Source organism: Microcaecilia unicolor, chromosome 8 (assembly GCF_901765095.1).
Source record: "Microcaecilia unicolor chromosome 8, aMicUni1.1, whole genome shotgun sequence".
NCBI classification, from domain to species: domain Eukaryota; kingdom Metazoa; phylum Chordata; class Amphibia; order Gymnophiona; family Siphonopidae; genus Microcaecilia; species Microcaecilia unicolor.
Window position 1 is genome coordinate 64902246 of NC_044038.1, and position 23590 is coordinate 64925835.

Consider the following 23590-nt stretch of genomic DNA (forward strand, 5'->3'; position numbering starts at 1 on the left):
CACTTAACCGGTTAGCTCTGCTGAAAATTAGCGATTAGCGCTTAAAGCAAAACCGGCTATTCTGGGGGGCATTCTTGGGGCGGAGTCAGCACATGGCCGGTTAAGTGCCAATATTCAGCACTTAACCAGCCAGGTTAATTACATAAATAGTACTGACTTTTATGCGGTTTTATGTTTGTGTGGTAACCCATAGTTGGTTAAGTGCTGAATGTCGCCCTTAACTGGCTATGTGTTAACCACATAAAAGTCAGTCCTATCTTTATGTGGCAACCCATGGCTGGTTAAGTGCTAAATATCACACTGTGATCCGTCCTTTGTTTTGGTAGATGGCTGTTCGATACCATTCAGATAGTAAGCAGTTGTTATGCCTGAAATCTGGCACTTACAGAAAATGGATTATCAGCAGTCTTTTCCAAACACTATATCTAGGTCCCCTTCTGTTCCTTTCTGCCTTTCCCTAGGGTAAGTCCCTGTGGGAAAGCGAAAATGTCCCAGTCCTCCATAGGTCACTAGGGTCCAGTGGCGTTCCTAGGGGGGCTGACACCCGGGGCGGATCGCCGATGCGTCCCGCCCCCCGGGTGCAGCGCCCCCCCCCCCCCCCGGATGCAGTGCGCCCCCCCCGACGAAAGGACACCCCCCCCTGTGAAAGAACCTCCTGCCTGGGTGCACGCCGCTGGGGGGTGCCGCGCGCGCCTGTCCGTCGTTCGTTCCATGCTCCCTCTGCCCCGGAACAGAAAGTAACCTGTTCCAGAGCAGAGGGAGCATGGAACGAACGACGGACAGGCACGCGCGGCACCCCCCAGCGGCGTGCACCCGGGGCGGACCGCCCCCCCCTAGGAACACCACTGCTAGGGTATTATTCAGTTCACACCAATGTCCAAACATGAAAAACCTGTGGCAACAATCCTCCTGGGTAGCTTGGTTAAAAAAAGATTTCTAAACAATTACATTAAATGAAAACCACCACACTCATATCTCCTGGAATCTATTCCTTCTTCCAGGGATACGTCCTCCCACTGGCAGGTAATAACCAAACCAAACCAAAAGTGCTCTACTTCAGACCAAATAATTCACCAAACAGTTGATCTCAATGCCACAGTCCAACAACAGAAAAACAGCAAGACAGTTCAATACATTCTGGTGCTTGCAGGTCTCCTGAGTCCTGGCCAGGAGCTCCACACTCTTCAGTCCTCTCTTTTATAGGGCTGTTGACTCCTCCTCCCCCTGCTCACACCCCTTCTGGTTGGCTAGGACTATGTTCCCTCCCTGCTCTCCCTGCTGGGGCTTTAATTCCTGCTTCTGTGATTGGCTTGGAACTTGCTTCATCCTGATTCTTCTGCTGAGATTTTAATTCTGTGGTTCCCACCTCCTTCCTAACCTTTCTTCTATCTGTTTTCTGGGAATTAAATTCTGTGATTAAGGTTTCCTCTCCTCTGTGTTTTGCAAATCTCTGTGATGGGATATACACCCCATCACGTACACTTAACTGGTTAGTGTTGCTGAAAATGACCAGTTAGTGCTTAAAGCAAAACTAGCTAGTCTGGGGGCATTCTGGGGGCAGTGTCAGCAGTTGGCTGGTTAGTGCCAATATTCAGCACTTAACTGGCCAGGTTAATTAGATAAATAGGACTTTTATGCGGTCCTATCTTTATGTGGTAACCAATAGTTGGTTAAGTGCTGAATGTCGCCCTTAACTGGCTATGTGTTAACCGGCTCCAGAAACCGGAAATTCATTGCTGGTACCTGTACATGACCTACATAGTAACGTGAACAAAGGGCATAATCGAACGTCGCCGGTGAAATAGATCGCTGGCGATCTATTTTGGCGTCGGCACAACAGCTGGCCGGAACCGTATTATCGAAAAAAATGGCCGGCCATCTTTTTTTTTCGATAATACGGTTTAGCCCGGCCAAATGCCAGAGTTCGCCAGGTTTGAGATCACCGGTTTTGTTTTTCAGCGATAATGGAAAAAAATGCTGGCCATCTCAAACCTGGCGAAATCCAAGGCATTTGGTCGTAGGAGGAGCCAGCATTTTTAGTGCACTGGTCCTCCTGACATGCCAGGGCACCCTAGGGGGCACTTCTAAAAATGTTTTAAAAATACAAAATAAGCTCCCAGGTGCATAGCTCCCTTACCTTGGGTGCTGAGCACCCCAAATCCTCCCCAAACCCACTCCCCACACCTCTACTCCATTACCATTGCCCTTATGGGTGAAGGGGGGCACTTACATGTGGGTACAGTGAGTTTTGGGGGGGGTTTGAAGGGCTCAACACTTAGCACCACAAGTGTAACAGGTGTGTGTGTGTGGGGGGGGGGGGGTGGACCTGGGTCTGCCTGCCTGAAGTGCACTGCACCCATTAAAAACTGCTCCAGGGATTTGCATACTGCTGTCAGGGACCTGGGTATGACATTTGAGGCTGGCATACAGGCTGGCAAAAAAGTGCTTTATTGTTATTTTTTTCGTGTGGGAGTGGGTTGGTGACCACTGGGGGAGTACGGGGAGGTCATCCCCCATTCCCTCCAGTGGTCATCTGGTCAGTTGGGGCACCTTTTTGAGGCTTGGTCGTGAAAATAAAAGGACCAAGTAAACCCGGCGAAATACTGCTTAACGCTGCTTTTTTTTCCATTATCCGTGAAAGCCGGCCATCTGGTAGCCACGCCCATGCCCTCCCACGTCCCCCCTTCGCTTCGCCGGCGACACGCCTCTTTGAACTTTCGCCAGCGAGGCGACGGGAAAGCGGCGATGCTGTCAAAACAGCTTTCGATTATACCGATTTCATCACTTTTCTGAGATCGCCGGCCATCTCCCAGTTTATGTCGGAAGATGGCCGGTGATCACTTTCGAAAATAAGCTGGATAGTAACATAGTAGATGACGGCAGAAAAAGACCTGCACGGTCCATCCAGTCTGCCCAACAAGATAAACTCATATGTGCTACTTTTTGTGTATACCCTACTTTGATTTGTACCTGCCCAGCACTGTCCCCGCCTCCCAACCACCAGCCCCGCCTCCCATCACCTGCTCTGGCACAGACTGTATAAGTCTGCCCAGCACTATCCCCGCCTCCCAACCACAAGCCCTGCCTCCCACCACCGGCTCTGGCACAGACCGTATAAGTCTGCCCAGCACTATCCCTGCCTCCCAACCACCAGCCCCGCCTCCCACCACCGGCTCTGCCACTCAATCTCGGCTAAGCTCCTGAGGATCCATTCCTTCTGAACAGGATTCCTTTATGTTTATCCCACGCATGTTTGAATTCCGTTACTGTTTTCATTTCTACCACCTCCCGCGGGAGGGCATTCCAAGCATCCACTACTCTCTCTGTGAAAAATACTTCCTGACATTTTTCTTGAGTCTGCCCCCCTTCAATCTCATTTCATGTCCTCTCGTTCTACCACCTTCGCATCTCCGGAAAAGGTTTGTTTGCGGATTAATACCTTCCAAATATTTGAACATTTGTATTATATCACCGCCCTCACGCAAGTTACGTCAGACGAAAGCGGAACACAGGGAGGGAAGGCTCAAAGGGAGGCGATCTGCAGACTGCCGCTGCTGTGCTTCTTTCACATGGAGCGAGGTCGAGGTGAGGCGCTATGATTTGAATTCAGGGGGGCCCGGCCCGGTGGTGGACAGAGGGGGGCGGGTGGAGGGGGTGGCGACAACGATGACCTCGGCGGGGTGGCAGGGGTGGGGCCCCGGGGGTGGCCTTGCCCCGGGCCCAGCCCAGTCTCTCGGCGGCCCTGCTTATGCCAGCCATAGAACTGGTGTAAATGCGCTGAAAGGCCGGAGATACACACATAATTTATAGTATGCTATAACTTGCACACATAAGTGTGAGTCCTGGCCAGACTCCACCTATGTGTATCCTTACCTTTAAAATATGTGCTATGTAAAATGTGTGCATATTTACATAACAGCACTTAGGCGGAATTATGGCAGTTGTCTGTGTATGCCGTGTTCTAACATTTAACGCTCAAAATTGATACATAAATGTTAGCACCCACTTTATACAATTACCCCCTATTATCCAATATTGGCAGATAAAGACAAGTGCAGTCCATCCAGTCTGCCCAACAAAGTGGCCAGTGTTGTGTCTGTCACCTTGCACAGATTCCACTTCTTCATGATGAAACACTGGCATCATATACAGGGCAATCAGCAATTTGTCTACTTCATATATGAGCAATGTTGGAATATAATACCAAGGTAACATTGCTTGCCTTGTCAATCCTAAGAATGTCTTCCTCTCCCCCACCGCTAACTAGCATCATTTATTCACTGTTATCCACTAATGTTTTAGCAGCTGATGTAATTTCTTAAAAATATATTATACACTATGAAATCTCAGAAAGGGGTGTTATTAATATGTTCCTGTCTTTGACACAGCAACTTCAAAGTGATATTGGCGATCTGGAGCTAAGGAAAATGGACCGGGAACAGCTGATACTGGAACTGAATGTGGTATGTGAAAAATTGTCAGCATTAGTTATTTGCTTTTGTTAACCCTCAGTGTACCAAAGTGCTAAGCATTAATCTACCTGGTGCCTACAATGTTATATGTAATTTTTGTCTGGCAGCATAGAGGCAACAGTGATTATTTCATAGATGGAGGCAGCTGCTACTGTGTGAAACTTTCAACAGTCAGTGTGTTCACATGATAGTCAGGGTCCGAGACCTCTAGGGTACCAAGTTTATTAAGATGAAAGGGTATCTCAAGGAAATGCAGAAACGGTAGGCATACTGTGTGAGGTAAAAAAAAAAGTAGGCTGCAACCAAATGTGACATACTAAGGGCAGCACATTTTTATATTAAGAAAGTACATAAACTTAAGAGGAGAAAGAGACTAGTATACGATATGTAGTCAAATATAAGCCTATCCAAGTATAAACCAAGATAACAGATTTCCTCCCCAAAAAAGAGGGAAAATTGAATATAAACTAGGAGTTTATATTCAAGTGTTTCTCTCCTTCTCCCCTCCCTTGTGGAGTCCAGCATTTTTCCTCTTACCTTCCTCCCACAGCTGACACTGTGGGAAGGAGGCACAGAGTCCCTCATTCAGTGATATATGTGGATCACCAGTCCTAGATGGTATGGTAATTCTACCGGCTGACGCTGACAGCATCTCAGTTGACCGGTGCAGAAGCCTTGAGCACCAACACATGCTCAAAGCCCGCCGGCTCCTACCCCTTAACTTCCTGTTTCAGAGGGGGAGGGAGCCGGCAGGCTTTGAGCATGCGCTCCAGGTGCCCAGCGCTCCCACTAGCTGCTTTCCAGGTGCTGTGGAGGACTTGCAGCCCATCTGCATATCATTACAGCCTTCTCCGGGGGGTGACTCCCAGGTCCACCCCAATCCTCCCAGGGCCTTCGCTCCAAGTGCTGTGTGCCGAAGCATTTTCTCTATACACTTTGTATTTTCTCTCCGTTACTTCTTATGGCTCCAGTACACTTTCTCTTCTTGGTACTGTCCTTTCCCAATCTCTTTCTCCATCTGAAACCACTGCATACTGAAGGAAAACATTGCCCACATTCTGCTTTCATCATCTCACCATCTCTTTTGTCTTCTTCCTTCTTCTCAGCTTTCAACCTTCAACATTTCCTTCCTTTCATTCAACCATCTCCATTCTATCTGAGTACATCTTGCCTTCGTCGCTGTCATCATGCATAGTAACATAGTAAATGACGGCAGATAAAGACCTGTACGGTCCAACCAGTCTGCCCAACAAGATAAACTCGTTTTACATGGTATGTGATACTTTATATGTATACCCGAGTTTGATTTGTCCTTGCCATTCTCAGGGCATAGATCGTAGAAGTCTACCCAGCACTCTTCTTGTACTAAAAGTTCTGAAGCTAATGTCAAACCCCCTTAAAATTTACACTCCAGCCCATCCATATCTATTCAGTCACGATCAGGGTGTAGACCGTAGAAGTCTGCCCAGCACCGGTTTCACTTCCCAATTACTGGCGTCACCACCCAATCTCTGCTAAGGTTCCGTGGATCCATTCCTTTTAAACAGGATTCCTTTATGTTTATCCCACGCATGTTTGAATTCCATTACCGTTTCCATCTCCACCACCTCCCGCGGGATGGCATTCCACATATCCACCACCCTCTCCGTGAAAAAATACTTCTCCGAGGACAAGCAGGCTGCTTGTTCTCACGACTGGGTTGACGTCCACGGCAGCCCCCACCAACCGGAACAAAAACTTTGCGGGCTGTCCCGCACGCAGGGCATGCCCACCGCGCATGCGCGGCCGTCTTCCCACCCGTGCGTGACCGTTCCCGCTCAGTTTTTTTCGATTCCGCGCTGAGGAGAGACGTGTTACCGTCTCTCTCTTGGTCAGCCCCGGAAACCGGATAATTTTCTCTTTTGTGCGCGTTCGCGCTTCTTTTCTTTTCTTTATTTAAAAAAAAATTAAAAAGTTTTGTTTGTCCCCTCGTCGTCTTAGCGCGGGGGCGCTTCGTTGCGGCCTTGTGGCCGCTCGGTCGTTTCTTTTTCGTGTGTGCTTTTCACCGCCACCATCGACGACTTTGACTTCGCCGACACGATTTTTCTGTCGATGTCCTCGAAGGTCCCGAGTGGATTCAAGAAGTGTGGTCGGTGCGGCCGGCACATCTCGCAAACCGATACTCATGCTTGGTGCCTCCAGTGCCTTGGCCCGGAGCATAATACCAAGACGTGCACCTTGTGTCTTGGATTGCGAAAGCGGACACAGGTGGCGAGGCAAGTTCGTCGGGACCAACTTTTTGGAACTTGCGCCGGCCCTTCGACGTTGACGGCATCGGTGTCGACGGTCAGGTCTTCAGTATCGGTACCGATGTCGACGAAATCGACACCGATGATGGCATCGACCCCAGGAGCACAGGTACCGTTGGCCCACCGGACCTTGCGGCGACGGCGGGGGTGAGCAGCCGCGCGGGCAGTCGGCCCCGGCCACTCCCTCTACCCAGGGCCATCGGGACCGAACCCTGTCAGACCCGATCCCTCGAGGCCGGGGGGGTTCTACCTCCTCTTCATCTCTGCCACCCAGCATCGATGATGGGCACTGAAAGAAAACAAAGAAACATCGGCATCGGTCGCCCACGGCTCACGGGACTGCTAGTTCCAGCGCCTCCAGAGATGGATCGACACCGAGGAAACAGCAGTGCCGAGAGGAGCGTTCTCCCTCGGTCGAAGAGGTGTCACTGCGTCAGTCCATGGGTGCTTCGGTACCGTCTCCTGGACCCGAGCAGCTTCTGGCACCGGCACCGGCACCCACTCCGGCCCCCCTGCCTTTCCCGACAGCGGGCCTTGACGAGTGCCTCCGAGCCATCCTTCCAGGGATTCTGGAAGGGCTGATGCGCCAGGCCTTGCCGGCTCCGGGGGTGCTTGCGCCCCCGGCGCCATTGATGGAGGCGCCGGCGTGCTCCAGCCCGATGCCGAGGCCTCCGACGCCGCTTGCGGTACCGGTGTCGACCGCCACGCAGGTGGAATCCCCGTCGACATCGATGGAGGGAGCTTCATTCCCGCCGGCGCGGGAGTCCACCGCTCAATGCCACCATCGAGGACATGGTTCCTCGCAGTCGAGACGGGCTCGGTTCAGGTCTGAGCTGCAAGAGCTCATGTCCGATACCGAGGAAGAGGCCTCGTGGGGGGAGGAGGAGGACCCCAGATATTTCTCCTCAGAGGAGTCTGAGGGCCTTCCCTCCGACCCCACTCCTTCACTGAAGAGGAAGCTCTCGCCCCCTGAGAGCCTCTCCTTTGCCTCCTTTGTCAGGGATATGTCTATATGCATTTCCTTCCCCGTGGTCTCTGTGGATGAGCCGAGGGCTGAGATGCTCGAGGTCCTCAACTATCCATCACCACCTAGAGAGTCTTCCACGGTACCGTTGCACAATGTCCTCAAGGAGACACTGCTTCGGAACTGGCAGAAGCCATTATCTAACCCCACCATTCCCAAGAAAGCGGAGTCCCAATACAGAATCCACTCTGACCCAGAGTTAATGTGGCCCCAATTGCCTCATGACTCAGCGGTCGTGGACTCTGCTCTCAAGAGGGCACGGAGTTCGAGGGATACCGCCTCGGCGCCCCCGGGGCGGGAGTCTCGCACTCTGGACTCGTTTGGGAGGAAGGCCTACCAATCTTCCATGCTCGTGACCCGCATCCAGTCGTACCAGCTCTACACGAGCATCCACATGCGGAACAATATGAAGCAACTGGTGGACCTGGTCAATAAGCTCCCTCCGGAGCAGTTCAGGCCTTTTCAGGAGGTGGTCAGGCAGCTGAAGGCGTGCAGAAAGTTCCTGTCCAGGGGTATATATGAAACCTGTGATGTGGCATCTCGAGCTGCGGCCCAAGGTATAGTGATGTGCAGACTCTCCTGGCTGCGTGCCTCTGACCTGGACAACCGCACCCAGCAACGACTGGCGGATGTCCCTTGCCGGGGGGATAACATTTTCGGCGAGAAGGTCGAGCAGTTGGTGGACCAACTACACCAGCGGGAAACCGCCCTCGACAAGATCTCCCACCGGACGCCTTCAGCATCCACCTCTACAGGTGGACGTTTTTCCCGGGCCCGGCAGGCTGCTCCCTATGCCTACAGCAAGCGTAGGTACACCCAGCCGGCCCGAAGGCCTCCTCAGGCACAGGGACAGTCCCAGCGCGCTCGTTCCCGTCAACAGCGTGTGCCCAAGCAGCCCCCTGTGCCTCCACAGCAAAAGCCGGGGACGGGCTTTTGACTGGATCCATGGGAACTTAGCCACCATCAAAGTGTCCGTACTGGACGGCCTGCCGGTCGGGGGGAGGTTGAAAGCTTTTCACCAAAGGTGGCCTCTGATAACCTCCGACCAGTGGGTTCTCCAAATAGTGCGGTGCGGATACGCCCTGAATTTGGCCTCCACTCCACCAAATTGCCCACCGGGAGCTCAGTCCTTCAGCTCCCATCACAAGCAGGTACTTGCAGAGGAACTCTCCGCCCTTCTCAGCACCAATGCGTTCGAGTCCGTACCACCCGGGCAGGAAGGGCAGGGATTCTATTCCAGGTACTTCCTTGTGGAAAAGAAAACAGGGGGGATGCGCCCCATCCTAGACCTGAGAGGCCTGAACAAATTCCTGGTCAAAGAGAAGTTCAGGATGCTTTCCTTGGGCACCCTTCTCCCCATGATTCAGAAAGACGATTGGCTATGCTCCCTGGATTTAAAGGACGCTTATACTCACATCCCGATACTGCCAGCTCACAGACAGTATCTCAGATTCCGCCTGGGGACACGGCACTTTCAGTATTGTGTGCTGCCCTTTGGGCTCGCCTCTGCCCCATGGGGTGTTCACGAAGTGCCTCGTGGTGGTCGCGGCGTATCTACGCAAGCTGGGAGTGCACGTGTTCCCATATCTCGACGATTGGCTGGCCAAGAACACCTCGGAGGCAGGGACTCTCCGGTCCATGCAGTGCACTATTCACCTCCTGGAGCTGCTGGGGTTTGTGATAAATTACCCAAAGTCCCATCTCCAGCCAGTCCAATCTCTGGAATTCATAGGAGCTCTGCTGAATTCACAGACGGCTCAGGCCTTTCTTCCCGAAGCGAGGGCCCACAACCTCCTGTCCCTCGCTTCCCAGACCAGAGCGTCTCTGCAGGTCACAGCTCGGCAGATGTTGAGACTCCTAGGTCATATGGCCTCTACAGTTCATGTGACTCCCATGGCTCGTCTTCACATGAGATCTGCTCAATGGACCCTAGCTTCCCAGTAGTGTCAAGCCACTGGGAATCTAGAAGATGTCATCCGCCTGTCCCTCAGTTGTCGCAATTCGCTGCACTGGTGGACTCTTCGGACCAATTTGACCCTGGGACGTCCATTCCAAATTCCGCAGCCCACGAAAGTGCTGACGATGGATGCATCTCGCCTGGGGTGGGGAGCTCATGTCGATGGGCTTCACACCCAGGAACTGTGGTCCCTCTAGGAACAGGATCTTCAGATCAACCTCCTGGAGCTCCGAGCGGTCTGGAACGCACTGAAGGCCTTCAGAGACCGGCTGTCCTATCAAATTATCCAAATTTGGACAGACAATCAAGTTGCAATGTATTACATCAACAAGCAGGGGGGCACTGGATCTCGCCCCCTGTGTCAGGAAGCCGTCGGGATGTGGCGTTGGGCCTGCCAGTTCAGCATGCTTCTTCAAGCCACATACCTGGCAGGTGTAAACAACAGTCTGGCCGACAGACTGAGCAGAGTCATGCAACCGCACGAGTGGTCGCTCCATTCCAGAGTGGTACGCAAGATCTTCCGAGAGTGGGGCACTCCCTCGGTGGACCTTTTCGCCTCTCAGACCAACCACAAGCTGCCTCTGTTCTGTTCCAGACTACAGGCTCGCGGCAGACTAGCGTTGGATGCCTTTCTCCTCCATTGGGGGACCGGCCTCCTGTATGCTTATCCTCCCATACCTTTGGTGGGGAAGACCTTACTGATGCTCAAGCAAGACCACGGCACCATGATTCTGATAGCGCCCTTTTGGCCCCGTCAGATCTGGTTCCCTCTACTTCTGGAGTTGTCCTCCGAAGAACCGTGGAGATTGGAGTGTTTTCCGACTCTCATTTCGCAGAACGACGGAGCGCTTCTGCACCCCAACCTTCAGTCTCTGGCTCTCACGGCCTGGATGTTGAGGGCGTAGACTTTGCTTCGTTGGGTCTGTCGGAGGGTGTCTCCCGCGTCTTGCTTGCCTCTAGAAAGGATTCCACTAAAAAGAGTTACTTTTTCAAGTGGAAGAGGTTTGTCGTTCTTGTCCTGCACAGAACCTGCTTGAATACCTTCTGCACTTATCAGAGTCTGGCCTCAAGACCAACTCAGTAAGGAATCACCTTTGTGCGATTAGTGCTTACCATCATCGTGTAGATGGTAAAGCCATCTCTGGAGAGCCTTTAGTCGTTCGATTCATGAGAGGCTTGCTTTTGTCAAGGCCCCCTGTCAAGCCTCCTGCAGTGTCATGGGATCTCAACGTCGTCCTCACCCAGCTGATGAAACCTCCTTTTGAGCCACTGAATTCCTGCCATCTGAAGTACTTGACCTGGAAGGTCATTTTCTTGGTGGCAGTTACTTCAGCTCGTAGAGTCAGTGAGCTGCAAGCCCTAGTAGCTCATGCTCCTTATACCAAATTTCATCATAACAGAGTAGTGCTCCGTACTCACCCTAAGTTCCTGCCAAAGGTGGTGTCGGAGTTCCATCTTAACCAGTCAATTGTCTTGCCAACATTCTTTCCCAGACCGCATACCCGCCCTGCTGAACGTCAGTTGCACACATTGGACTGCAAGCGAGCGTTGGCCTTCTATTTGGAGCGGACACAGCCCCACAGACAGTCCGCCCAATTGTTTGTTTCTTTCGACCCCAATAGGAAAGGGGTCGCTGTCGGGAAACGCACCATCTCCAATTGGCTAGCAGATTGCATTTCCTTCACTTATGCCCAGGCTGGGCTGGCTCTTGAGGGTCATGTCACGGCTCATAGTGTTAGAGCCATGACAGCGTCAGTGGCCCACTTGAAGTCAGCCACTATTGAAGAGATTTGCAAAGCTGCGACGTGGTCATCTGTCCACACATTCACATCTCATTACTGCCTACAGCAGGATACCCGACGCGACAGTCGGTTCGGGCAGTCGGTGCTGCAGAATCTGTTTGGGGTTTGAATCCAACTCCACCCTCCAGGACCCAAATTTATTCTGGTCAGGCTGCACCAGTTAGTTGTTCTTCGTAGGTCAATTTCTGTTATGCCCTCGCCGTTGCGAGGGTCAATTGACCTGGGTTCTTGTTTTGAGTGAGCCTGAGAGCTAGGGATACCCCAGTCGTGAGAACAAGCAGCCTGCTTGTCCTCGGAGAAAGCGAATGATACATACCTGTAGCAGGTGTTCTCCGAGGACAGCAGGCTGATTGTTCTCACCTACCCTCCCTCCTCCCCTTTGGAGTTACGTTTTTCCTCATTCTTTTGCTTGTCATTCAACTGAGCGGGAACGGTCGTGCACGGGCGGGAAGACGGCCGTGCATGCGCGGTGGGCGTGCCCTGCGTGTGGGACCGCCCACGAAGTTTTTGTTACGGTTGGTGGGGGCTACCGTGGACGTCAACCCAGTCGTGAGAACAATCAGCCTGCTGTCCTCGGAGAACACCTGCTACAGGTATGTATCATTCGCTTTCCTGACATTACTCCTGAGTCTGCCCCCCTTCAACCTCAATTCATGTCCTCTAGTTCTACCGCCTTCCTGTCTCCAGAAAAGGTTTGTTTGCAAATCCCATACCATTTTTGTAGCTTTTCTTTGCACCGCTTCCAGTCTTTTTATTTAGCAAGATACGGCCTCCAAAACTGAAGACAATACTCCAAGTGGGGCCTCACTAACAACTTGTAGAAGGCATAGGCGGTCGGTGGCCCAACTGTTTGGGGAGGCTAAAAGGGGCGGGGTAAGGGTGGGGCCAGGGGCGGGGCTTACATCTATAATTGTCTGACAACACAGAAAAAAAATAAGTAAAAATAAATCACAATTAATACCTTTTATTAAATTTAGATATTAAATATGTATCATATGTCAAAGAATAAAGTGGTTGCTCAAAGCATGTACTAACCACAATTGCTCAACTGCAAAACACTATGCACAAATTTGTGCAAAAACACACTCATAAACCTTACTGTACCATAACACTGGGCAGACCCTAATAAACCAATATACCACCCATACGGAAAATGCAGACCGTCAACAATATGAAACAAGGGATCATAATATCACAGTTCTCATGTAGAGCCACAAAACACCCTTTTAGGGTGGAAAGTGTTCACAATGAGCTCCTTTTATGAACGACTATATGTAGATCCTTCAAGAGGTAGTGTGTCATGATTTAGGCTCTAAAACCCTTTCTGATGATTTGGTGCCATCTCAGTAAGCCCAATACACAATCTCTCCACTGCAAAACACTATACACAAACTTGTGCATAAACACACTCATATAGCCTTACCAAACCATAACAGTACTAATTCCAAGGACAGGACGAGCTAAACCTTATGCGTGGAAAGGCAGCACTGTAATTACACCGGGCTCTAAAACACCAGTACACAACCTAGTGAAACAAAAAAAAACCCCAAAAAGGGCTGAAAATACTACACGCTAGCAGAATACTGCACCTTGATCACACATGAAAAACACATGACACAACAGTTATGAAGGCAAAATACTGAACTGGAAAGTTACCTCAAGAAGTCAGACTCAGCATGCAGCAATACTAGAAAATTGAAATTTACATGCAAAACATCACAGATGCACATTTCCAAAAGCTGACATATTCCAGTTAATAAATTCTGAATAAAATACTTTTTTCTACCTTTGTTGTCTGCTCATTTAGTTTTTCTATTCGCTTTGGTCCCAGTGTCTTCTGTTTTATGCAGTGTCTTCTTTCCATTTGATATTTTTTCTCTCACCATGTCCACCATCCTCCTGTGTCCTTATGCGTCCTGTCTACCATCTGTAGCCCTGTCCCTATCCTTCAGTATCCTGATCCAGCTCTTAAATTCAACAGTTTCCCCTCCATCCATATGCAGCATTTCTCCTCACTCCCCTCCATCCATGTGCATATACTTCCCTCCCCTCCATCCATGTCCAGCACCTTCCCTCTTTCTCTCCTACCATTCCATCCATTGTCATCTCTCTTTCTCTCTCCATCCTTCCACCCATTATCCTCTCCCAATCCTTCCGTCCATTGTCTTCCTCTATCTCCCCTTCCTTCTAGACAGTTCTCTCTCTTGACCCTTTTCCATTCAGCATGTCCTCTCTCACCCCACTTCCAGTGTCTTTCCTCTTTCCCTCCCTACCAGTTTCTTCCCTCCTTCCAGCATTTTTCCTCTTTCTCCCTCCTTTCATCCAGCCAGCATTTCTCAGTCTGACAGCTAGGGTCTCCCCCAGTTTCTCCCCAGCAGCTTCTCTCTCTCTCTCTCATGCCCATGTCCCCTCTTTCTCTCCCCATCTTTCTCTGGCTCTCCCCTGCTCTTTTCCATGTCCCTGGCTCTCCCCTGTTCTTTTCCATGGCCCCTCTTTCTCTCCCCATCTTTCTCTGGCTCTCCCCTGCTCTTTTCCATGTCCCTGGCTCTCCCCTGTTCTTTTCCATGGCCCCTCTTTCTCTCCCCATCTCTTTCTGGTTCTCCCCTGCTTTTTTCCATGTCCCTGGCTCTCCCCTGTTCTTTTCCATGGCCCCTCTTTCTCTCCCCATCTCTTTCTGGCTCTCCCCTGCTTTTTTTCCATGTCCCTGGCACTCCCCTGCTGTTTTCCATGGCCCTTCTTTCTCTCCCCATCTCTTTCTGGCTCTCCCCTGCTTTTTTCCATGTCCCTGGCTCTCCCCTGCTCTTTTCCATGGCCCCTCTTTCTCTCCCCATCTCTTTCTGGCTCTCCTTGCTTTTTTCCATGTCCCTGGCTCTCCCCTGCTCTTTTCCATGGCTCCTCTTTCTCTCCCCATCTCTTTCTGGCTCTCCCCTGCTTTTTTCCATGTCCCTGGCTCTCCCCTGCTCTTTTCCATGGCCCCTCTTTCTCTCCCCATCTCTTTCTGGCTCTCCCCTGCTTTTTTCCATGTCCCCTCTTTCTTTCCCTATCGCTCTCTGGCTCTCTCCTGCTCTCCTTCTCTCTCCTCCTACCGTTTCCACACGTTCTCTTCTCTCCCTCCGGCCCGGGCTTCTTTACAGCAGCGCTAGCATAAGAAGAAAAAGAAGCGCGGGGCCGCAGCAGCGTTCAGACATGCACTGTCGGCTCTGCCGGTCCTCTGCCCCCGGAACGGGAAATTGATGTCACGGGGCAGAGACCGGCAGAGCCGACAGCGCATGTCTGAACGCTGCTGCGGCCCCGCGCTTCTTTTTCTTATGTTATGCTGGCTCCGAGAGAAACGGCTGCCGCTGCGCTGCTCAATAGAAGCGGCGGCAGCAGACGATTTCGTCGTCGGGAGTCTCGGGCTACATTTGGAGAGGGAGGCAGGCGGGGCCGCCCCGAAGGTCACAGCTGGCCAAGCCTCTTATACGGGGCGCCTATGGTAGAAGGGAATCAACACCTCTTTTTTTCTGCTGGTTATACCCCTCTCTATGCAACCTAGCATCCTTCTGGCCACGGCCGTCACCTTGTCACATTGTTTTCTTCACCTTCAGATCCTTGGACACCAACAACCCCAAGGTCTCTTACTAATCTCTCCCCTCCTATCTGGTATATCTCTTTTGTGTTTCTTCACCCCAAGTGCATCACTGTACACGTCTTGGCATTACATTTTAACTAGTATTCACTACTGGGGTATAATTGTCCCTTCATGGTTTTTGTTTATTGCTCAGATATAAACCACTAAACCCTTATACTATATTTACACTGTGCATCACATACAGTGCAATATTCTAATGGCACTACCTCTCCAAACAATACTATACTTTTTTTTATATGTTTTTCTTTTGCATTCAAATATTGCTCAGTGACTGGAAAAACATCTCTAGACTGACAGGCAGTCTTACATTGTGTTTTTCTCATTTAGTACATCATTGCATTGCACTCCACCTCCTACCTATCCTGTGAAGTGTCTTACTTGTAATCAGATGGTAATAATTTCCTTTATACGTTATTCACAAATTCACAGGTTCGTATGAAACCACTTATCTTAATACTTGACAAGTTGTTCCAACTCTCTAGAAACGATCCTAGTCACTTTAAAATTGTGTAGTGAAGAAAATCAAAATGGAGTTTGCTAAACCAGTTCCCAGTTGTATTCACTGTTGGTGCCCTACATGCGAGCATGTTTCGCCATAGCGTCTTCAGGGGAACACCATTCTATAAACATAAACCAAGTGCTGTGTAATTAAAAAACAATCCCTATATGAATGCAAACCTTACTATATTATTAAACATTTACTCATTACTAACTTACCAATAAAATCACTCAGAAATTGTAACTAGAAACTGTCTAGTTACATACAAGGGGATATAAATTAAACGCCAGAGTACTGCCAACCAAACAAGTTATCCTAAAGTACTCCAGACATTGTTTTTTAAATTTTTCACATGCTCTTTTATTATCTATGCATATATAACATATATACCCCTGAGGCTTACATAGAACTCACTCCTGCTGCCCATTCGCTGCGTCATTCAAACATCCATAACAAACAACCCCACATAAAGTTATTTAACACTTTTATTAAAATATATTTTAATGTTATAATGTCTTTAGCCTACAGATATGAGTACAGATATGAGTCCCAAAAGGTTGCCACTTCCTCTATGATTTGAGTGCCAACTGGGGAGATGTTCCTATAAGTTTGTAATCATCACAATAATGCTACTCCGTAACAGTTCATTACGAAATTGTATAGTGAATTATCACTTATCTCCACAGGGTTGCCATGCAGCATTTCCTTTGTTGCTATAATCTTGTGCGTTTTTGGGTCTCTTAACCAATTCCTGTATTTTGAACTCCCTTTTAGGGATTGTTGATAACTACTACTACTACTACTATTTAGCATTTCTATAGCGCTACAAAGCATACGCAGCGCTGCACAAACATAGAAGAAAGACAGTCCCTGCTCAAAGAGCTTACAATCTAATAGACAAAAAATAAATAAAGTAAGCAAATCAAATCAATTAATGTGAACGGGAAGAGAGGAGGGTAGGTGGAGGCAGGTGGTTACAAGTGGTTACGAGTGAAAAGCAATGTTAAAGAGGTGGGCTTTCAGTCTAGATTTAAAGGTGGCCAAGGATGGGGCAAGACGTAGGGGCTCAGGAAGTTTATTCTAGGCGTAGGGTGCAGCGAGACAAAAGGCGCGAAGTCTGGAGTTGGCAGTAGTGGAGAAGGGAACAGATAAGAAGGATTTATCCATGGAGCGGAGTGCACGGGAAGGGGTGTAGGGATGGACGAGTGTGGAGAGATACTGGGGAGCAGCAGAGTGAGTACATTTATAGGTTAGTAGAAGAAGTTTGAACAGGATGCGAAAACGGATAGGGAGCCAGTGAAGGGTCTTGAGGAGAGGGGTAGTATGAGTAAAGCGACCCTGGCGGAAGATGAGACGGGAAGCAGAGTTTTGAACCGACTGGAGAGGGGAGAGGTGACTAAGTGGGAGGCCAGCAAGAAGCAGATTGCAGTAGTCTAAACGAGAGGTGACAAGGGTGTGGATGAGGGTTTTGGTAGAGTGCTCAGAAAGAAAGGGGCGGATTTTACGGATGTTGTAAAGAAAGATACGACAGGTCTTGGCAATCTGCTGGATATGAGCAGAGAAGGAGAGAGAAGAGTCAAAGATGACCCCAAGGTTTCGAGCTGAGGAGACAGGGAGAATGAGAGAGCCATCAACAGAAATAGAAAACGGGGGGAGCGGGGAGGTGGGTTTGGGGGGGAAAATGAGAAGCTTTCCAATCTGTCTTCAGCCATAAATTTCCCACGTGAATATCGTGTTAAACTCCATGTATAGTGATGCTCCAGGGCAGCTCAAAGGCTTCCATGAAAACCTCAGAATTAAATCAAGTCGCTAACAAATCATTAGTACCTCTATGCGAGACCACATTTCGTACTTCATCAGGAGGAACCACTTCCCGTAATCTGTAACGATTCAACAACATGTACTGAAAACATTACTGTCTTAAGTTTTTCAATTTTATGCTTACACCGACTTTTTTCAATGTTAATATTAATAATAATGGCTGCTTACCAGAAGGACTTCTGTCCAGGCGGAGTTCCGGACTTCTGCTCAAAAGGCTTCATACCCTTGACTTCTTCTACCGGGGTTAAATACTTGACCTCTCAGTTTACCCAACCCTTATTTCAAGGAACAGCCACTATAGCCATTCCACCTCCAAATTGAGTCCCCTCGGGGCCACTATACTCCACGAGAAAATGTACCTCTGCTCAATCGCTAAAAGTTGTCCACTTACATCACCTTCTCTTTTAGGGGGAGAGACCTGAACCAAAGCTACACACTTAAGATCTTCAGTTGAATGGTTTTGTGCTATCCAATGGGCTAGCAAAGGCGCTTCTTTTTTATGATGTCAAAAATTACTAGTGTGTTCGGCTAGTCTTTGCTTTAACTGTCGCTTCATATGCCCGATGTAATACAAAGAGCAGTGACACATAATGCAGTACACTACTCATTCACTATTACATGTAGTCTTTTGCTGTACATAGTACTTTCTGGTAGTCCCCGGAATTGTGACCCAGCTGGTGGTTTCCGAATATTTACAATAAACGTATTTCCCACAAGGGGAATGCTGACCTACTGAGGTGTCTGGAATTGGCCTCTTTAACAGTTCACCTAAATTTGCTTTTTTTTTGTTACATTTGTACCCTGCGCTTTCCCACTCATGGCAGGCTCAATGCGGCTTACATGGGGCAATGGAGGGTTAAGTGACTTGCCCAGAGTCACAAGGAGCTGCCTGTGCCTGAAGTGGGAATTGAACTCAGCTCTTCAGTTCCCCAGGACCAAAGTCCACCACCCTAACCACTAGGCCACTCCTCTACTCTTTCCGTTTGAAGGCCACTTTGGGGTGCTCGCTGAATTCCGTATGCACTGCTAGGACATGCCAATATTTGTGTATTATTATATAACCTATTGCGGGGGCCTGATGGGAATACAGAAGCATGCATGCTAGAGCCTTATGGATGGGTATCTGTTTCTGTAAAAATAACCAAGGTCGATGAGCATAAAGAGCTCTTTTATATGCCTTTCTACCCTACCGGGTACCCCCTTTCCACAAACCGATCCATCATATCCCTTGACTGATCTTTGAACTCCCCAATAGAGGAGCATAATCTCCGCAATCTAAGAAATTGACTGACAGGAACACCCCTTCTTAATGCAGCATGATGAAAACTAGTATAATGCAACAGGGCGTTCCTGTCAGTCTGCTTCCTGAAAATGGTGGTATTAAACCTACCAGTGTCAGATCTTATAATCTTAATATCTAGAAACTCAATCTCATGTTCGTCAATCCTAGCTGCAAATTTGATATGTGGATCTGCAGCATTAAAGTGGACAATAAATTGTATCAATTCACTTTTTGGACCTTTCCAAAACAGAATGACATTGTCAATATACCTCTTCCACATCATGACTTTGCCATAGTGGGAAGAGGTATATACATGCTTTTTCTCAAACTGTGTCATGTAGAGGCATGCTAATGAGGACGCAATCATCGCCCCCATTGCTACTCCTTGCGTCTGTTTATAAAATATGTTTTGAAATTCAAAATAGTTGTGACAAATGACCAGAGACATTAAACGTTGCAGTATTGTAATCTTTGATTCTGGGATACGGGCCTCACCAAAGTAGTCACAAGCTAACTGTATCATACTATCCTGAGGGATATTTGTATACAGGGCTACCACATCTAATCCCACCATATAGAAATTATCTGTCCCCTGAGGTTCTGCTCGATCTAGCAACTGTATGAAGTGAATGGAGTCTCGAACGTATGAGTCCGTCTGACTCACAAAAGGACATCCATATATTTAGACAATGGTTCTAGAACTGAGTCACGGGTGGACACAATGGGGCGTCCGGGTGGGTCCATCAGTAATTTATGCACTTTGGGAACAAAATAAATGTAAGGCACTTTGGGACACAGGTGACACAAGAATCGTTGCTCTTTAATCGAAAAAATGCCATCTGTGACAGCTGTACTTACACATTCATTGATAATCTGTTGCAACTCACTAGTAGGATTGTACGCAATTTGGCTGTAATATTGGATTTGTTGTAACTGTTTCAGTCCTTCCCCTATGTACTTTTCCCTGTCCATGATCACGATGGATCCACCCTTATCTGCCCTCTGTATGACCAACATATCATTATTAGCCATCTCTTGAATACATTGTCTCTGACTGGAGGACAAATTGCTGACGCTATTGTATTGTATACATTCTAGTTTCTCCAAATCCGCTAATACCAATTTTTGGAAAGCCATAATTCACGGGTCCACAGGACCCGGGGGAACCCATTTTGATCTATACCCTGTACGTGGAAAAAAAAATTTCCCCTTCTATATGGGAATTGCCAAAATGTAAGCATAATCTTAAACTCTAAAAAATTTAAACAAACCCTGTCGGGTTCCAAATGCATCATACCTTCTTGATGGGGCAAACGAAAGTCCTTTCTTTAGTACCTCTGTCTGCGCTTCGGTTAATCTCACCTTAGATATATTTATTACGCTGCTCATTTCCTGGTCATCTTTCTTAATTTTCCCCTAGCTTTGCCTACTTCTCTTTTGGGTTCGGTGGGTATTTCCTGTATATGCTCTGGAAGACGTAAAAAAGAACTAGACAATACATTTGCTGTCTCCTGTGTTCTATTCTGAATTGAGGCAGGTTGTTTATTAATTTTGTCCCTTTTATTCTCATACTCCTCATAGGAATCACTGGATGATAGTTTAAAATTTTAAATTTTAACTGCCAGACCATCGACCGTTCTTCTAATGTTCGGAGAGCCCTTCTCATCATTTCTACTCCTTCCAGGGTATCCACTCTATTGGCTATTTTTGTGTCATCTGCAAAAAGGCAAACCTTTCCTTCCAACCCTTCAGCAATATCTCTCACAAATATATTAAACAGAATAGGCCCCAGCACCGACCCCTGAGGAACTCCACTTCTCACCTTCCTTTCCTTTGAGTGGACTCCATTTACCACCACCCTCTGCCACCTGTTGGCCAACCAGTTACCTATCCAGTTCACCACTTTCGGTCCTAAGTTCAACCCTTTCAGCTTATTCATGAGTCTTCTGTGGGGGACCATGTCAAAGGCTTTGCTGAAATCCAAGTAGATTACATCTAGTGCATGTCCGTCATCCAGTTCTTTGTTCACCCAGTCAAATAAGTCAATAAGATTCATTTGACAGGATTTTCCTTTAGTAAAGCCATGTTGCCTCAGGTCCTGTAACCCGTTGGCTTCTAGAAAGTTAACTATCCTTTCTTTCAGCAGCAACTCCATTATTTTTCCTACCATCAACGTGAGACTTACCGGTCTGTAGTTTCCCACTTCTTCCCTGTCTCTAAAGATCTATTAAATAAATCTTTAAGGGGTCCCTCCAAGACCTCTCTGAGCTCCCTCAGTATCCTGGGATGTATCCCATGCCTCTCCTACTCTTCTCTGTGTTCTCGCTTTTCTTTTCCTGCTCTCTGCTGGAGACATCAATCCCAATCCTGGTCCTTCACATCAGATCTCATCCTATTCATGAAGGTCACACCGTGATGTCTCCAATCTAATTTCTGTTCCTCTCCTCCCCCCTTCCCTGCCTTTCTCATGTGCTCTGTGGAATGCCCGCTCTGTCTGTAACATACTTTCCTATGCCATGACCTCTTTATCTCTCGTACTCTCCATCTGCTTGCCCTAACTGAGACTTGGCTTTGCCCTGAAGACTCTGCTTCAGCTGTGGCCCTGTTTCATGGAGGCTACCTTTTCTCCCATATTCCTCGCCTGGTTGGCCACAGAGGTGGTGTCGGGCTGCTACTTTCATTCACCCTCCTGTAGATTTCAACCTCTTCTCCCACCTCAGTCTCACTGCTTTTCTTCCTTCGAAGTCCACTCCATCCGTTTATTCACTCCTCTACCTCTCCAAGTAGCAGTCATTTATCAACCCCCTGATAAGTCCCTTTCTTCTTTTCTCACTGACTGACTCCTGGCTTTCCTTCTTTCTTGAACCTTCATCTCCCTCCCTCATTCTTGGGGATTTTAAACTTCATGCTAATGATCCCTCTGACTCTTATGCTTCTCGGTTTCTTATTTTAACATCCTCTTTCAATCATCAACTGGCCACTGTCTTGACCTTATCTTCTTCTCCAACTGCTCACTCTCCAGTTTCTGTGCCTCAGCTCGTCCCCTCTCTGACCATCATCTGATAACTTTCACCCTCCCCCCTAGTCCCATCCAATCTCTACCAATACATTTAGGAATCTTCAGACTATTGACCCTTCTACTCTGTCCTCCAGTGTTTCAAATCTCTTCTCAACCACTATGTTATCCAAATCTGTCAATGAGGCTGTCTCTTCCTATAATACTACTCTCTCCTCTGCTGTGGATTGTCATGGATTCAAGGATGGTGAGCCCTTGGACTACAGCTAGAGCTGCAGCAGACAAATCCTCTGGGATGGCACAGACACAAAGCAGAGGCAAGCAAGACACTGAATCCAGACAAGACAAGGCAGACCAAGAACTGGATTCAGACACCAAAGGAACAACCCAAGACAAGACACAAGACATGGCAAATAAGCAGTGCACACTCAAGACAAGGTAGAAACAGAGCCTGGCTGTAGCAGGAACCCGGGATGGAACTTGACTATAGCAGGAACCAGGAACAAAAGGAAGGACATTCATACGGGCCGCAAGGCTGAACTGGAGCCCACACTCAACAGTGTCCAAGAATACAGGCCACAAGGCCAAACTGAAACCCAAACAAACAGAAAGAAAGAAAGGGGAAAGAAACAGAATGGAATCCCCTAAGCAAATACTAACCAAGCAGTGCACACACGCTGAGTGAAACATAGCCACAAACAAGAAGTTAAAAGACCCTGCACACAGGCTCAAACAATAACTGAAGGGAAAAGACAACCCCACACAAAGAATTAGCTCACAGTTTGCCAGAAAGCACCATCAGACAAAAGAGCAACCCTCTGAGACTCAAACAGAAATCAAACAGAGAAGAAGCTCAGGGCTGCGCTAGAAGCCACAGCTAAATGGAAGAACCACCCACACAAATGCAAATAGAAACCAAACACGCCCAGGGCTGTGCTAGTAGCCACAGCTAAACAGAAGAACAGCCCACTCGTGCCACACAGAGAGGCCGCTCAGGGCTGTGCTAGTTGCAACAGCTAAACGTAAGAACCACCCACTCAAACTCAAAAAGAAACCAAACAGAGAGGATGCTCAGGGTTGTGCAAGTAGCCACAGCTAAATGGAAGAGCAGCCCACTTGTGCCATACAGAGAGGCTGCTCAGGTCTGTGCTAGTAGCCACAGCTAAATGGAAGAGCAACCCACTGAGACTCAAACAGAAACCTCAACGAAAGGACTCAAACAGAAAGCACACAAAGAAGCAACTCAAGGCTAGGCCACATGGCCACTCAAAGGGTAAAGAGAAGCCACTCATAGAAGCACTCAAGGCTGTGCCACACAGCACTCAAGGAAGCCACTCATAGGAACACTCAAGGTTGTGCCACACTGCACTCAAGGATAAAGGGAAGCCATTCATAGGAACACTCAAGGCTATGCCACACAACACTCAAGGATAAAAGGAAGCCCCTCATAGGAACACTCAAGGCTGTGCCACATGGCGCTCAAGGATAAAGGGAAGCCACTCATAGGAACACTAAAGGCTGTTCTACACGGCACTCAAGGATAAAGGGAAGCCACTCATAGGAACACTCAGGGCTGTGCCACACAGCCACTTAGATCCAAACACAGAAAAGTAATTCACACAGGTACAAACAAGAATCACACCCACGCACTACACAGGGCTGTGTCAGGAAGCACAGCTAACAGAAATGTAATTCATTCAGGTTCAGAAGCAAGGCTGTGCCACACAACCACTCAGATTCCAACATAGAAAAGTAATTCACACAGCTACAAAGAAGAACCATACTCAGAAACAACACA

General features: G+C 48.5%; 1 protein-coding gene across 2 annotated transcripts in view; it reads left to right on the plus strand.

Annotated features, from left to right (window-relative positions):
- The window catches only part of C8H16orf96 (chromosome 8 C16orf96 homolog), a 149252-nt gene that overhangs the window by 68390 nt on the left and 57272 nt on the right, over positions 1-23590 (plus strand). For both annotated transcript variants that reach the window (XM_030212366.1, XM_030212368.1), the window contains exon 8: positions 4389-4463. In XM_030212366.1, coding sequence (XP_030068226.1) covers positions 4389-4463 — 75 coding nt within the window. The remainder of the gene's footprint in view (positions 1-4388; positions 4464-23590) is intronic.